At 34.0% G+C, this 15,579-nt stretch overlaps 1 protein-coding gene across 6 annotated transcripts in view; it reads left to right on the forward strand.

Moving 5' to 3' along the window:
* The window catches only part of PHKB (phosphorylase kinase regulatory subunit beta), a 254,816-nt gene extending 239,600 nt beyond the window's left edge, over positions 1 to 15,216 (forward strand). For 4 of the 6 annotated variants that reach the window (XM_031954430.1, XM_031954428.1, XM_031954429.1 and 1 more), the window contains 4 exons: positions 5,397 to 5,526; positions 8,233 to 8,340; positions 13,146 to 13,286; positions 14,232 to 14,369. In XM_031954430.1, the coding sequence (XP_031810290.1) occupies positions 5,397 to 5,526; positions 8,233 to 8,340; positions 13,146 to 13,286; positions 14,232 to 14,369 (517 nt within the window). Of the gene's footprint in view, positions 1 to 5,396; positions 5,527 to 8,232; positions 8,341 to 13,145; positions 13,287 to 14,231 lie in introns of all 6 variants that reach the window. The other 2 variants (XM_031954432.1, XM_031954427.1) reach the window with 2 other exon arrangements.
* Positions 15,217 to 15,579: the final 363 nt, after the last annotated feature.

Below are 15,579 nucleotides of genomic sequence, written 5' to 3' on the forward strand. Positions count from 1 at the left end.
CTCACAGATTAATTGAGGGAGGCAACATTCAAATAACTGCATACAAACAAGCAATATATAATATAAATTGGAAATTATCCCCAGAGGAAAGGCATTAGCATTAAAGGAGATCAGGAAAAGTCTTCTTGTAAAAGGTGAGGTTTTAACTGGGACTTGGAGGAAATCAAGGAAGAAAGAAAGGCAGTTAAGGAGAGAGAGAATTCTAGGCATGAGGGATGTCTAGATTTTGAAACTGTCTTATTTGAGGAACAGTAATGAACCTAATGTTGGGCAGTGAGATAGTACAGTAAATAGAGTACCACCGGAATTCAAATCCAGCCTCAAACACTTACTGGCTGTTTGACTCTGGGCAATTCACTTAGCCCTGTTTGCTTTAAATAAATATCATTCATCTATCTGTTTGTCTGTCTGTCTGTCTATGTGTGTATGTTGTTTATATAAGTATATACAAATATAAATACATATACAAACATGCACACATGTGCATATATATTATATTTGAACCTGAAGCTAATAGGGAACTACTTGAGTTTATTAAAACATGAGGATGGCGTGCTATTACATGGACCTTTCAGAACGGTGCTTTCAGAAGATCACTATGATAGTTCAGTGAGCATAGAAGTATAGTAAGAAAAGACCAGGGGCAGGAGACCAACCAAAAATGCCACCACATTCACCCAGGTTTGAGGGCATGAGGACCTGTACCAGAGTGGTAGCAGCTTCAGAAGAGAGCAGAGAGCCTATGTGAGACATGTTAGCTGGGTAAAAGAGAAATTGAAAATGACACCAAAGTTGTGAGTCAGGATGACTGGGGAGTAAGGCCATGCCCTACATAGTAATAAGGAAGTCAGGAAGAAGAGACAAATTGGGGGAAAGATAATCTGTTCAATTTTGGACATGGGGAGTTTAAGATGTCTAAGGGACATTAAGTTTGAGATGAGATTAGAAGACCCTTCTATGTGCATAGAGTCCTCTAAATTTAAAACTATATACCAGCTTCATTTCATCATCTTGCACCTTTTTATATATCGGTCTTTTTAACTATAAAATGTAGGGAATGATATTTACACTACCTTCACAAAGATAATCAAAGAAAAATGCTTTGTTAACCTTAAAGAACAATGTGAGCTATGACTATTACTATGATTGTTGATGCTAACTCTACTACAAGAAGGAGTTGTTTTTGGGTCTAGAGAGAAAAAACCCCAACCAACCCAATGTCATAATAAATAAATGGATAAACAAATGAATGCATAAATGAATAAACAAGCCCCTAAGAATAATTTGCATTTCAGAGTTAAAAACAAATAAATGAGATGCTACTTATTTTGTGCTTCATCTTTGGAGAAGTAGGACTGAGAGAAGGATGGTCCCAGAAAGGTATGACCATACTAGACTTTTGTTAAGGTCCAAAGTAAAGAGAAGGGGAAGGATTTAAGTGGAAATGTATAGTTTGTGGGGTAGGGGGAGAAACAGAGAATGGTCTTGAGCAACAAAAGGCAGAGAGAGGAGAAGGAAATATCTATCAAGTAGAAAGGAGATAGAACAGTTCTATGGAATTATTTTTCTTTAAACATAAATCAGAAACCTCCTGCCTTGTATCATGTTGGTGTGTTTTGTATCCCTGAGGAAGCCCTAGGCCACATGAGATTTAGAGAAATTTTATCTTAGAGAATTTTAGTGGAATTTTTAATTCCTCTAACTATTCTATTCTAAATCTAACTATTCTAACTATTAATACTTAATAGTAAGCGCATAAGCTAAATATCCTCACTTCTTTCAATTGATCCATTTGTATGCTCTGTATGACATATACTTGGCCTTCCTAGTTTCATTCATCTAGACACTATTTGGCATATGAAAACCCTCCCTAAATTCTGGACCCCAAATTTGAACATGATACTGTAATGCCGGAGAAACTGAGGCAAGATTGAGATTAGAGAGTATTTAATAATTTATTTAAAAGGGAGAGATTTACTGGGACCAAATGGATCCATGGTTTGGTCCCAGGGCTAAATGAGACTATTGGCTCCAAGAATCTAGCAAACAATGTGAGTTCTCAATGACCTATATACACATGACTCAGACTCAGGGGGTAGACTGAGGCTGGGGCAGAGTCAGGGTGCTGAGAGCGGGAAAGGGACTCTGACAGCATGGGGTGAGCCTCTGGAGAGCGATGACATAATGGGGGAAGGAACCCTGGAGATGGAGAGAGATATCTTGATAAGACAGTATCTGACATTCTGGTAGCTTGGGATGGGGAGAGGCATTATGATATTCTAAAACATAAGATCTTTTATCCTTATCAAATATTCTAATAAAGAGGGAGGGTTGGTTTTGCAGGACTGAACAGAACAATTATAAACTGAGTCAAGATAATTAGGAAAACTGAGTCAGGACAATAAAAGAGAACTGTGGCATAACAATACTCTAAATATGGTTTAACCAAAGAAGAGCATAGCTTTCATCTTATTTCAGGAAAATATGTTTCTTTTGACGTAGTCCAAAATTGCATTGGCCTAATTGCCATCACACTATGCTGCTAACTCTTAGTGAGTCCACAATCCACTGAAAAGTCCAGTTTTTTTCCAGACAAAATGATCTTTATTTGATCATCCCACCCATATCTTATACTTATGAAATGAATTATTATTTTTTAAATGCAAATGTTAAGGAGCAGTTAGGTAGTGTAGCATAGAGAGCATTGTCCCTGGAGAGAAGAGGACCTGGCTTCTAATCTGGCTTCTGACACTTACCAGCTGTGTGATCCTGGGCAAGTCACTTAACCCCAATTCTCTCAAAAAATGCAAATATAAAACTTTACATTTATCTTTGTAAAAGTTCATGTTAATAATCTCAGCCTAGTTCTCCAGTTTATAAAAATATTTTGGGATCATAATTCTGTCATCCATTGTATTGGCTATCCTTCCAATCTATCTGAAAATTTGATAAATAAGACATTGATGTCTTTTTCTAAGTCATTCTTAAAAATGTTAAACACCACAGGGTCAAGCAGAGATTGCTGGATCACTTCACTGGAGACTTTGTCCATACCTTCATTTAAATCATTGATGAGAAATGTGTTTAGCATAGGACTAGAGATTCACCAGAGATCTCCCTCCAAATTGATATTGTTAAATTAATATTTTATCAATTCCCCTTCTTCTCCAAAGAAATTAATAATTAGTATTATGAGAGGTTATTTAGGTCAATTTCCATGAAACAAACAAACAAAAAATAAAACATAAGAGTGATTGGGTCAAATATGAATGACTTCTTCATATGCTAATTAAAGCATGCCCATTATCATTGCTTCCATTATAATAATAGATATTATCTTAGTGCTATAATCTGTTACTTATCTGTACTACATAGTAGTTTATCAGACTCCTAACACAATACAAGATGCGATGCTATAGAGTCATCTTATAGCTGAAACAATCTCATGAGGAAAGGTTGGTTTTTTTTGTTTTTTTTGAATATTGCATTTGACTAAATTCCTTTGGATAAAATAAAAAAAAAATCCCTCTTATCACTTCTTATTCTTTAAAGAATTACATTATGATGTGCTTCTCATTTAGTTGCTATCTGAATAAACTTGTGTTTTGCAGTTTATAATATCCAAGATGGGTGTTTTTACATTTGGAAACTTTACAGATCATTACAAACTTCTTTGGAGGGAGGCTGATACATTTCTTGAAAGGGATGAGCCTCTCTAGTCTTCATTAGTCTAATAATCTTTAGAGAGACACACAGTACTCACCAGGCCTCTAGTCAAAGTCTTCAAAGTTGCTAGAACCCACTTCCTGACCTTATACTTCACTGCTATAGCCTTCCAAAACCCAGGACATACACCACCATCGTCCTGCTGCCCCCAGCACCCACAAAGATAATTGTGTTTTGGGGGACAGGAAAGGGAGAAGGAATTCATGAATGATTTTTGGGTCTTATAGTGCAACGTTGAATAGCAAGTTGTGTTGTAGAACTTAACTGTTCTGATAATATAGGCAAGTACTTGTAGTTAGATCATGAATGTTTTAGGTTGGTACAATGGATAAAGCACTGCACCTGGAGCCAGGAAGACTTATATTCAAATTCAGCTTCAGATATTCATTGACTATGTGGCCCTGAGCAAATCATGCGTTAACCCTATTGTGAAATGAGAATAATACTAGTATCTATTTCCCAGGATTTTTGTGAAGATCAAATGAGATGTGGTTTAGGACTTTGTAAACCTTAAAGCACTATATAAATGTAGTTAATCATTATTATTATGATGCTCAGTGCTTTATCATTTGCCCTGCTACCAAAGTCCTTCTTCAGTGCCTCTTCTTAGAATGGGGAAATCTAGTTCTTGCAAATTGCCTGCCAAATTAGAGTTCTAGGAACCTCTAGTCAGCAATAAAGATTTCATTAAATATCTCGATACAAAGGCTTTGTGCCTTTTATTTAAGGCCTAGCCCAAATGTAAAGAGATGCTTTGCCAGAGGATAGGTCACCAAGTTGTAAATAATTTTTTACAGAGCAACTTAGACCACCCAAGAAGAAGTTGTGGAAGATATCCACACAAATGAAGGCAAATTCAAAGCATTAAAGTATATTACTGAGAATAACTATGTACTCTATTAAAGCAGGAGATTCAGAGGTGCAATTGACTCTCTAATTGTAATACAAAGGAATAATAATAATGTGTTTATGTATTATTTATGTTGCACTTGAAGGTTTCCTCCCAGTACAACTGTCCTAGGTAGGGCAGACATTCGTATCCCCATTTTGCATATGGGAAAATTGAGGTTCAGGAAAGTAAAATGATTTTCTCACAGTCAACATAACTAGTAAGTATTAATTAGAACAAGTACTAGAACTCGGGTCTCCTGACTCTAGATAAAATGCTCTTTCTAATACACACAATGATGCTGATTTTCTAGGATCCGAAGTTTTGCAGTATTTAGGCAGAACAAAACTATACCAAGATTTAAATCAAAAGTATACTTGTACTGTTTGTTCTCTTTTATAATTCTGTATCCATGGGTATTATATTAATAAAAATTGTTATGTTAATATTGCTTCCCTTTATTTAAAAACAGCAACAACCAAAAAACAATAGTTTAAATGTTCAGATCTTTAGACCATTTAGTGAGAGGCCAATTCCTTACTAAAGAATAACATTTCATCTACTAAATTTTTTAAGGTCTTGGGGATTTTTCTTTGTCTCCCACAAGCTCTGTTTTTACAATAAAATATTTATTGTTCCTAGGAACACATAGTAGATATGCATCATTGATGGGTTTTGTCTTTTATTGCTCACCCTACTGGTACAGTTAATCCATATAGCAAGGCGAGTATTGGAGAACAAGTTTGCTTTTGAATCCTGAGCATTTTTCTTTGGTCTGCAGATGTTGGCTGAACAGGCGTCAAATTGATGGATCCTTAAATAGAACACCCATGGGCTTCTATGACAGGGTGTGGCAGATCCTAGAGAGAACACCCAATGGTATCATTGTAGCTGGAAAGCATTTGCCTCAGGTAAAGTCCTAATGTATTTATGAATGGTATCTCTCTTGTGAGGCAAGCCTTGTGAGGTAAGATGTGAGCCTTAAATAAATGGTGCCATTCTTTTCCCCATCTACTGCACAAACTGCATAAATAACCTTTCTACTCCTGGAATTTTAACTGAATTTAAAGAAAAGTTTTCAGCTTTGCAGAAAAGAGGAAAAGCAGGAAATCTAGCACGTTATTTTGAGCTGTTTTCCTCTGATCATAAATATTTTTCCGCTTTCCCTCCTTTTTTAAATTGGAAAATTCATTTTCCAAATGAACATTGCTTACAAAATAGGTCTGAAAGATTCTGTGTATACTCCATTTTTTCTAAATAAGATAGTATTTCATATGCTTTAGATTTCTGTTTAAAGGAATCTTTTGGTAACTTTTCATAAAACAATCAGCTACTACTTAATTTATTCTTTTGTGTCTCTGGAATTTATAGTATAGTATTTGCTTAAAACAGGGAAAGTTGATAAGCTTTCTCTATTAATGAAAGGTTTCATCTTCTGATGAAGCAGGCATATGTGATAGAGACTGTGAATAAGAAACTCCTATTCCCTAGCTATAACTTTGTACTTGGGGACACTATTAACTATTTAAAATTTGGATTTTAGGATTCCTTTTCACTATATTGGAGACAAGACTGTCGAGTTAAGAACTTAGGTATAAATTCTCACTCCATAGTTGATGATAAAATGATAATGATGATGATGATGATGATGATATTATATCTGTAATTGAATAATTATATATTAGTAAAATAGAATACTATGTTTGGATGGGGGAAATTGCAACAAAACTCAATTTACTGAATCTCTGAATGTAAAGCAGTATGTATTTTTTTTCTTCTATGCTAGGTTACAATAGATTGCTTTTTTTTTTAATTTTAAAAATAAATTATGATACACTTAACTTCAAGCAACAAAACCAAAGAGATACATATTTATTACTTTTTATGCTCCAAAATGATTTTTTATGCAGAATTTGCACTTGGCGATTTATTAGTTATTTCTTCTATATCCCTTCCTGCTGTATGTTCATCTTTCTTCTCATGTAGTCATATTTTATATATATTCTTATGATTCTTCATTTCACATTCCTTCACATAATTCCAAATTTTAAAAATATTTTTCATTTTTTCATTATAATGCCATTGTAGCATTCCATTTTCATGGAATTGTAGTGAAAAATGTATTTTTTTCATGCACCAACTGTTGGATGTTTAGGTTGCTTACAGTTATTTGCAATTACAAATAATGCTGCTAAAATTGTATTTGAATAGATTCTTTTTTTTTTCTTTGAGATGACAATTTAAGGCATAGTCTGAATACTGGAATTATTAAGTCAAAGTTTCTATTTATTAGTGAGATTCTTGTGTGCTAAAGAAAGCTTATGAATATTAATGCGTTCAACATAGTATTATTTATTTGCTTGTTCTTGTTACTGTTCCCAGCCCTTAGTCACATTTAAGTAGAAAGTATAGTCCTCTACACTAAGGCACCTATTTCCTTCACCCAGTCTGTATGCATTCATGGATGTGTTCAGTAGAGATTGGTAGACCTGCCTTTCCATGTCCTCAGTTACTCCCAGAACTTTCCAGTAAATGAGGCAATTGTACTCAGCCTGTTCCTAAATTGAGTACTGTCTTTTCTATCAGCAGGAATGCTATTTCTTTGCTGACTCCAGTTGCTGTAGTCACACAGTGTGCAGATTGACTTCAAAGAACTCAATTCATATGATAGCATTTTTCCTTTCAAGAAAATGGAAGTGGGGCCAAGAAATACGCTTTTCTTTTTAAAACAATTTCCTGCAGAGCTCATAATTGTTACCAGGAATCCTATTGGTTTTCCTCATCTTAAATTTCTAGTACTTTATCAGGAATCTAGAGCAGAGTCAGTATAATACTGACACAACAATCCTGATGACAGATTGATTTAAAGGGGACTTTTTACCTGGGTCCCATTTGAGTAGAAAGTATATGCAAACTGCACCAGTAAGTTTGCTGTAAGTGATCAGAGGAAATGAGAATAAATCAATATATTTTGTTAGATCCAGTAATAGGTCTGCTTTCTGCCTAGGTGTCTTTAAAGGAGACTCAGCTCTAAACAGGGTAAATTTGAATTGTTTTCTACATTCATCTGACTTGACGTTAAGAAGTAGAGGAGGACTCTGCTCCTTAATCTTTTTCATATTTCAGATCCACCAATCCAGTACAGAAAGATTTCTTTTCATTTTGTTTCTCTGCTTATACACTATTTCTGAAAATGAACCTATTTCTGCTTGCTCCTAACACATTTTTTATGCAGTCCATGTAGAAACAATCAACTCCTAGAATGAAACAAATTGCCTTAATTTTTAGACCTTTTTTTTTATATGGAAGCAGCTTTCTAATATTACCCTTTCTACTGAAACATTAATTAAATAGTAATTCTCTCTTAAACACACAATTCCAGAATTGAAAGGGATTTGAAGTCCATCCCCAGGAATTTTAACTTTATCACCATGGTTAACAGATAGGCTTCAGAATTTAATGGCCATAAAATACAAGTCTTTTTTAATATCAAAAAACATATTCTCTTAAGTTTTCATGGAAAGAAAAAATGTCAGTTAGAGATAATAAAGCTTCTTCATTATACTAAAAGCCACAAGAAAAAAGTATGGAATTTTAATTTTTTGTTCTCTTTTCAGCAACCAACCCTGTCAGATATGACGATGTATGAAATGAATTTTTCCCTCTTGGTTGAAGACATATTGGGAAATATTGACCAGCCTGAATACAGACAGATCATTGTAGAGGTTTGTACTAACAAATCCAGTGTATGAATGAAGAGTTTTTTGATCTCACTAAAAGACAAATAAGCAAATTTTTAAAAAAAACTGAAAATGTGACCAAAAAAATTGACAAGCAAGAGAAATAATTTTCCTTTAGAGGAGAAAATTATGAGTACAAATTTCAAAGTGTTTTGAACTTTTTCATAAATTATGTCAAAGGCACAAAGAATAAATAAAACAACATTAAATCAAGCTTTTCCAGGAAGGAAAGGCTTTTTGGTCACATATATCTGTCTTCTCAATAATATTCAGATCAATAGCAAGCCCAGAAGGACTGTCTAACATGGTTCCTTGCACTTTATAGGTTTATAGTAAGTGTATGAATAAATGAATGGAAATGTCACAAATATGACAAGAACAGTTATTTTAAAATAATACATATTTATATAAATACACATAAATGTGAAACATTTAAAAACATAATATGCTCCTTATATGCAATATGGGGAATTGGGTAAAAAACAGAAATATCAGCTTCATTTTACCTTCCATTTAGGGAAACCATTATCCTGATTACTCCAGAGTCAGAACACATACATTGCTGAGTTTGTAGTGGACATGTCACTGCTCAGTGTGCCTTTGTCTAATATAATACTAGCCTTCTTCTTCATTCCATAGACTTTGGGGATATATTCATCCAGGCATAGGTTCCTAGACTTTTGTTTCTGGAAAGATCTTTAGAAACCGTCTAGCCTAATTCACTTTTTTTTCTTCCATAGAACAGAGAAGCAACTTGCTTCTTGCACAACAATGTAGTATCAGTGGTAAATGGCAGAATTAGAATTCATATCCTGGTCTTTTAACTCAAAATTTAGTGGGGTAGTTTCCCTCCTTCCCCTCCCCCCCCATTTTACCATGTTGTTTCAGTTGAGTTGTAGCTTTACCTCTTCTTCATAGACAGAAGCTGGGGAAGCCCCAGAAGGAAATCCAAATATGAAGTCCTTTTTTATACCTTCAACTCTCAATACCACCACAACAAGGGTCACAATGACCTGGAATGCTATATAGAAACATTTTGTTGACTCCATCAAGGTTCCCTCATATGGGAACAAGGTATATTCCAAACACTGTTCATTTTTCCATCATTTAAACTCTGCTCCAGCTATAGGGGCTTTCAGAGTTCCCTCACTGGAAACCTTGAAATTCTGGGATTTGTTTTAATCATGTAACAATAATTTGTTGCTCTTGGACTTCCCTTTGTTACAGAGAAATGGTATCAGTTAGTGGAAACTTGGACTTATGTAAATGCTTTATTGACCTATATATTTCTAACTAGCATCTGTGAGGAATATTTAGCACTTCATTTTTATTCAGGTGTATTCTTCCTTCTTCTCATCCTGTGACACACAATAGCATCGCTCTTCCCTTAGCCTTCTATAAAGGCTACTCAAACAAGAGTTCAAAATGTCCTACTTCTATTGTTGCTTATTTTTATTGTAATGCAATTGGTATATCCTGAGATATTCTTCCTTACACCTAGTTCAGATTTTAGAGAAGAGACTTTTCTGTTTTTCTGTCAGTGTGTACCCTCCAGCAATCTTCATCAATATCCAGTGGTTGGGATTCTATGAACTTCTGAGTGATAATTGCCCTGTTTCCCTTCTGTTCCTCCCCTCAGATCTTCTAATGTGCAGTGATTCTCATTTACAGTTCAGTTTCAAGGACACTTTTTCACCAACACTAATAAGCAAGCAATTCTAAAGATACATTACTTATTATCAAAGTAAGATCCTAAAAATGGAGAGTTCCTTGAGCCAGCATTCCACTAACCATTGTTTTCCCTGTTCCTAGCTGCTGCTTCTGCTTTTCTTATAGATAACTTCCTTAACTACCATAACAATCAGTACAAATTAAAGAATCTCACAATTGGAAAGGACTTTGGAAACTAACTGGCCCAACCCATATCTAATTAGGAATCTCTAGTGCAACATTTTCATTAAGTTGTCATCCAATGTTTGCTTGAAGACCTTCAACAAGAAGAAACCTTCAGTTCTCACAATAGCTTATTCTACTTTTTGGCAGCTCTAATTTTTGGAAAGTTTTCCCTCACCTAGAATTGCCTCTTTGCAGCTTTCAATATTCCTCTTTTTGCCTTCTAGAAAGAAGCAGAGCAAATCTAATCCATCTTCCATGAGATAGCCCTTGAAATATGTAAAGACACCTATTTTTGTCCCTACTAAATCTTTTCCAAATTCAGCATTTACATTTCCTTCATCATTTCTTTGACCCATATCATAAGCTCATGACCATTTACCATCCAGGTTGTCATCTGATTTATCAGTCAGTGTTATTCATAACTAAATTCAAAACTAAATATACTTTGTATGACCGATCATGGTATATATACTGTTACTCTCTTAATGCAACTTAGGATCACATTAGCATTTTTAACTACCATGTCACACTATTGGCACAAATTTAAATTGAAATCCACCAAGACCTCAAGGCATTTTAAATAGATGAACAACTACTGAACTGTGCCTACCCATCTATATCATATGTGTGTGTATTAAGCTAATTTTTTATATATGTCAAGTTCATTTTTGATGCCATGTTTTTATCCTAGTTAGACTCCATCTTATTATATTCAGCCCAATATTGTATCCCATCAAATTCTTTTTAAATCTTGATTATTGTCCAACACATTACCTATGCCTCCTGTGTGATCTATAAGTCTGAGAAGCATGCCATTTATACTTTTATTCAAGCTTTTGTTTAAACAATAATTATTCCAAGGCAAATCACAGATCCCTGGAGACACTACATAAGAGAGAAGCACTCCCAAATTTGAGCATTACCACAAATCTGAAATTATAGTATTAATAAATTGTTTCTGGGGGTAGCTAGATGTTGCAGTAGGTAGAGGACTAGCCCTGAAGTGAGGAAGGGCCTGAGTTTAACTCTGGCCTCGGACACTTAACACTTCCTAGCTGTGTGACCCTGGGCAAGTCACTTAAATCCCAATTGCCTCAGGAAAAAAAAAAGAAAAGGAATAAATTGTTTCTGGTTCTTTTCATTCAAACAATTCCAAGACCTCTTAATTGTGGTAATATCAAACTCACATCTTTCCATTTTGTTCATAAGAACAGCATGAGAGACTTTGTAAAGTTTCAGACTGCTAAGTTTTAGATAAGTTGCAATCTATATTGATGAAATGAGTGTCCATAATGGCATTCCTGGAACTAATAAAAATCAGTCTGGGCAAAAAAAATATATATATTAAGAAATCAAAAACAGAATTAAAAGAATGTCATTAAAACTATACCATGAGAAGCACTTGAACAATGAAAAGGGATTCTTAGCTATCTTGGAGAAAAGATCAATGAAAGGATAGGGTGGGATGATACTCATGGGCAACAGAACAAAGGAATTGATTGATTTTTTGTTTGTTTGTTTTACCTGTGAAGGGAAACAGTTTTCACACTGAAAACAATTTGTTAAATTTTAAGTTATCTATGCCCCTAACATGCTCCTGATTTACCATTTACCTCAATAAATACAAAATAAGCTTGACTGGCATGTCCTGTCCTTCACGAAGCCTCATTAATCTTTTGGTGATTCCCTTTTCTTTTTATAGTTAAGTAATCCTCCCTTTAATAACACACTTTAGAATTTCACTCAAAATTCTGAGCTCACTGACATATAATGTAGTCAATTTGCAAAATCCATTTTTTTTCTCTACTTAAAAAATCTGAATGTCTTTTAAAAAATATTTGTCTTTAACCACTTTTAAAGTGGTGCTTTTGCAGCACCATTTCCATTTTCCTTGGTCTTTCAAAGACTACTGAGTGTCAATTCACATCTGCCATTTCTCTGGTACTCTGGGATATAGTTTGTGTGGCTTGGTAACTTAAATTCATCAAGACAATAGCCAGGTACTCACTATTATTTCACTATTTGTCTTGGATTTCAAATCCCTATTCATCATTTTTATTCTATCCTTTTCAATGTGAAAACAATCTTTCTTCACAGAGAAAACAAAGTAAGAATTGAGCAGCTTTTCTGTTCTCTACCCTCATTGATCTTCTTTTCTCCACAATAGTTTAGAATACCTTTGTGTTGTTCTAGTATTTCTCATGATGTTGTTAAAGGACTCTGTTTTTTTGTCTTTCCTGGGTATTGTCGTTGTTGTTGTGTTTTGGGTTGGGGTTTTATTTACACACACACACATACACACACATACACACACACACATTTTTTAATACAGAATCTGATCTTTCAGTGCCAGGAACCCCCAATCTGTATTCTAAAATGAACAAAATTGATCTAATATGACTTTACTTTGAGCCAACTTCTTCTTTAATGAAGCAGTCTTCCTCCACTCAACTTTGTTTAACTGTTCCCTTGTGCCTTGAACATATTATTTGTTGTGCCCAATGAGCATTTATTAAATTGAATTCAATTGTCTGTGTCAAAAGGCACTGAAACCTATTGAATTTGTCACTTTTTTGAAGTCATAAGATGCTCTCAAAAGCTTATGAAGTGTTCTTACACTATACAGATGACCAGTCTCTAGGTCCTAGAGTTTACTATATTTTATTCAGTTTCAAGGGAACTTGTTTTCATGTTGGTTTGAGGAAATTAAAAATTTCTCCAAAGTGAAAGGACTTAATGATCTGCATATAGGGCTAGAAAAATTTCCCAGGTGGCCCTTTAGAACTTTGCAGACAATCTCATAAGATGGCCCATTTCTGAATATCAGAAAAATGCATCTGGAACAGGTGTTTTTATATGGCACACAACAGAATCAATGTTTTTGTCTTTTCTAGCTATTAATGGTTGTATCAATTGTACTGGAAAGAAACCCTGAGCTAGAATTTCAAGATAAAGTGGATCTGGATAAACTAGTTAAAGAAGCATTTAATGATTTTCAGAAAGACCAGAGCATACTAAAGGAAGCTGAAAAACAGGTAAGTAAAATAAATAATTGTGGAGGGCATTATGTCATACAAACTCTTGATTCCTAAACATTTTAATCCATGAAACAGACTCACAGATATGCTGGTAGAATGCATGTTTTAATGGTCTTTAATTTCAATGTATATTTTCCTATTGAAGAAAAAGGAAAAAATTAGCATCATTTTATATGTAAACAATAGTTAGTTGGGAAACTCTGAATAAAGCCATCTAAAATGAAGAAAAGTTCCTTTATGTTTAGCTATTACAGTTTTTTATTATGCAGAAGAATCATAGGTTTGGGGAGTCTGTTAAATTAAGTTCTGGGTGATAGGATGTTAGGAACGGGAATTTCTTCTTTTATAGAACATAACCCTTCTGAGCCTCCCCTTTGAATATGCTTAGTACTTAACTGCAGAAATTCTACCTGTCACAAATGATCAGTGACAGGAAACTACTGCAAATATAATGACTTATCTTTGCTCTTTAGACTTCTCAGCAACATCAGAAGGCAAGAATTTGAGAAATAATAACAACAACAGTAATAGCCAGCAGATCTATGTTTTGACTTCCTTCAAGTCCCAGCTAAAATCTCACCTTTTTTAGGAAGTGTTCCCCAATTCCTTTTAATTCTAATGCCTTTCCTCTGCTGAGTATTTCCTATTTAAACTGTATACAGCTTGTTTGCACATATTTGTATATTGTGTCTTCTTTATTAGGTTGTAGGCTCCTTGAGGACAAGAACTGACTTTGATTTTCTTTTCTTTTCTTTTTTTTTTTTTTTTTTTTAATATCCCCAGCACTTAACACAGTCCCTGGCACATAGTAGATTCTTAATAAATGCTTATTTGATGACTGATTGTATAAGTGGTCCTCTCCCCTCTCCCAATCTAGGCTGATTTTTATGTTTATTCTCTCAGTACCTTATAAAACCAAATTGTTTGCTTGCTGTTTTGCAGGATGATATGACTTCCTTTTACAACACTCCACCATTGGGGAAAAGAGGAACATGCAGTTACTTGACAAAAGTTGTGATGAGCCTGTTGCTGGAAGGAGAAGTCAAGCCAAGTAGTGATGACCCCTGTATAGTTAGCTAACAGAGTAGAAGGTACTTCCTTTAGCTAGATCACATTTTTTTCGGTATTAGCTTTGACAGACATGTTTCCTTTGAAGCTTAATCCCAAACAATCATGTATCTATTTACTTATTGCCAGTGAGATCTTTATCATCCCACCACTTGAATTATTTGGGATACTGCATGGAACTGCTAGTCAGTTTTAGAGTTAAACATTTAATCAACAAAAATATACTTGAGCCCATCTTGACAATAGTTATTTTCACTGAATGGCAGAAACCATGTAGCTTGAAATGAAACTGCACGTTGCATGATTATACAATTAATGAAAATGAAACTTTGATATGATATTAAGTTCCCTGAGTTTATGGTCATAATTAGGTATTGTGCTAACTGAACAGAAAGCTTACCCAAGAGTTTTGTGTGGATATTAAAAGAATTTGTGAGAATGATTAACTTTTCTTTTACCCATGAGCATTATTATGTTAGATCTTAATATAAATTTAAAATCAGAGTGAGCTAACATTATTTTGATGTCAAAGGCAACATCATTAATCATGTGTGAGTTAACAGAAGCTATTGTAAAATCACTTTGGAAAATGAATGTGACTTCATATTTGTATTGTCTAGACATAGAAGAAAGAATTAAACACAAAGTAATCATGAACCTGTACTTTCCAAAATATTCTCCTTAAGTTTTGATTGTATTTAGAATTTTTGTGAAGTTCACAAGTTTGTTTAATTATGGAATCCCAAATCCAATGTATACTGGGAAAAATCAAAACTCATGAAAATAGTTTAGTGTTTAATAAATTAAAAAATAATAGTGTTTAATAAATTACTTTTAGACAAAATTCTGTTTCATGAAAATCTTTGTTAGAACTAAGTATTTTTATTTATTTGATAATGATTGTAGATGGAATGGAAGGTAATCAGTCCTATATGTTTAAATTCATTTTACCACCAATTCACATTAGCAGAACCCATTTCTGTCTTCCAATCTTAGACATTAAATATGTTGAACAAAGAAACAAAACAAAACAAAATTATACTATCCTACCAAAATTATCTCAACTGGTGCCTTCTTAAGTATAAAATAGATATTTGAATTGTATTAAATTATTTCATTCTTAAATGCAATGTGTCAAAATAAATAATAATGGGTTGCATTTTAAAAGGTAGGACTTGAGAGAAGTGATTGGCAAATCACTATAACCATATTACAATTAAAT

The sequence above is a fragment of the Sarcophilus harrisii genome, chromosome 2 (assembly GCF_902635505.1).
Source record: "Sarcophilus harrisii chromosome 2, mSarHar1.11, whole genome shotgun sequence".
NCBI lineage: Eukaryota > Metazoa > Chordata > Mammalia > Dasyuromorphia > Dasyuridae > Sarcophilus > Sarcophilus harrisii.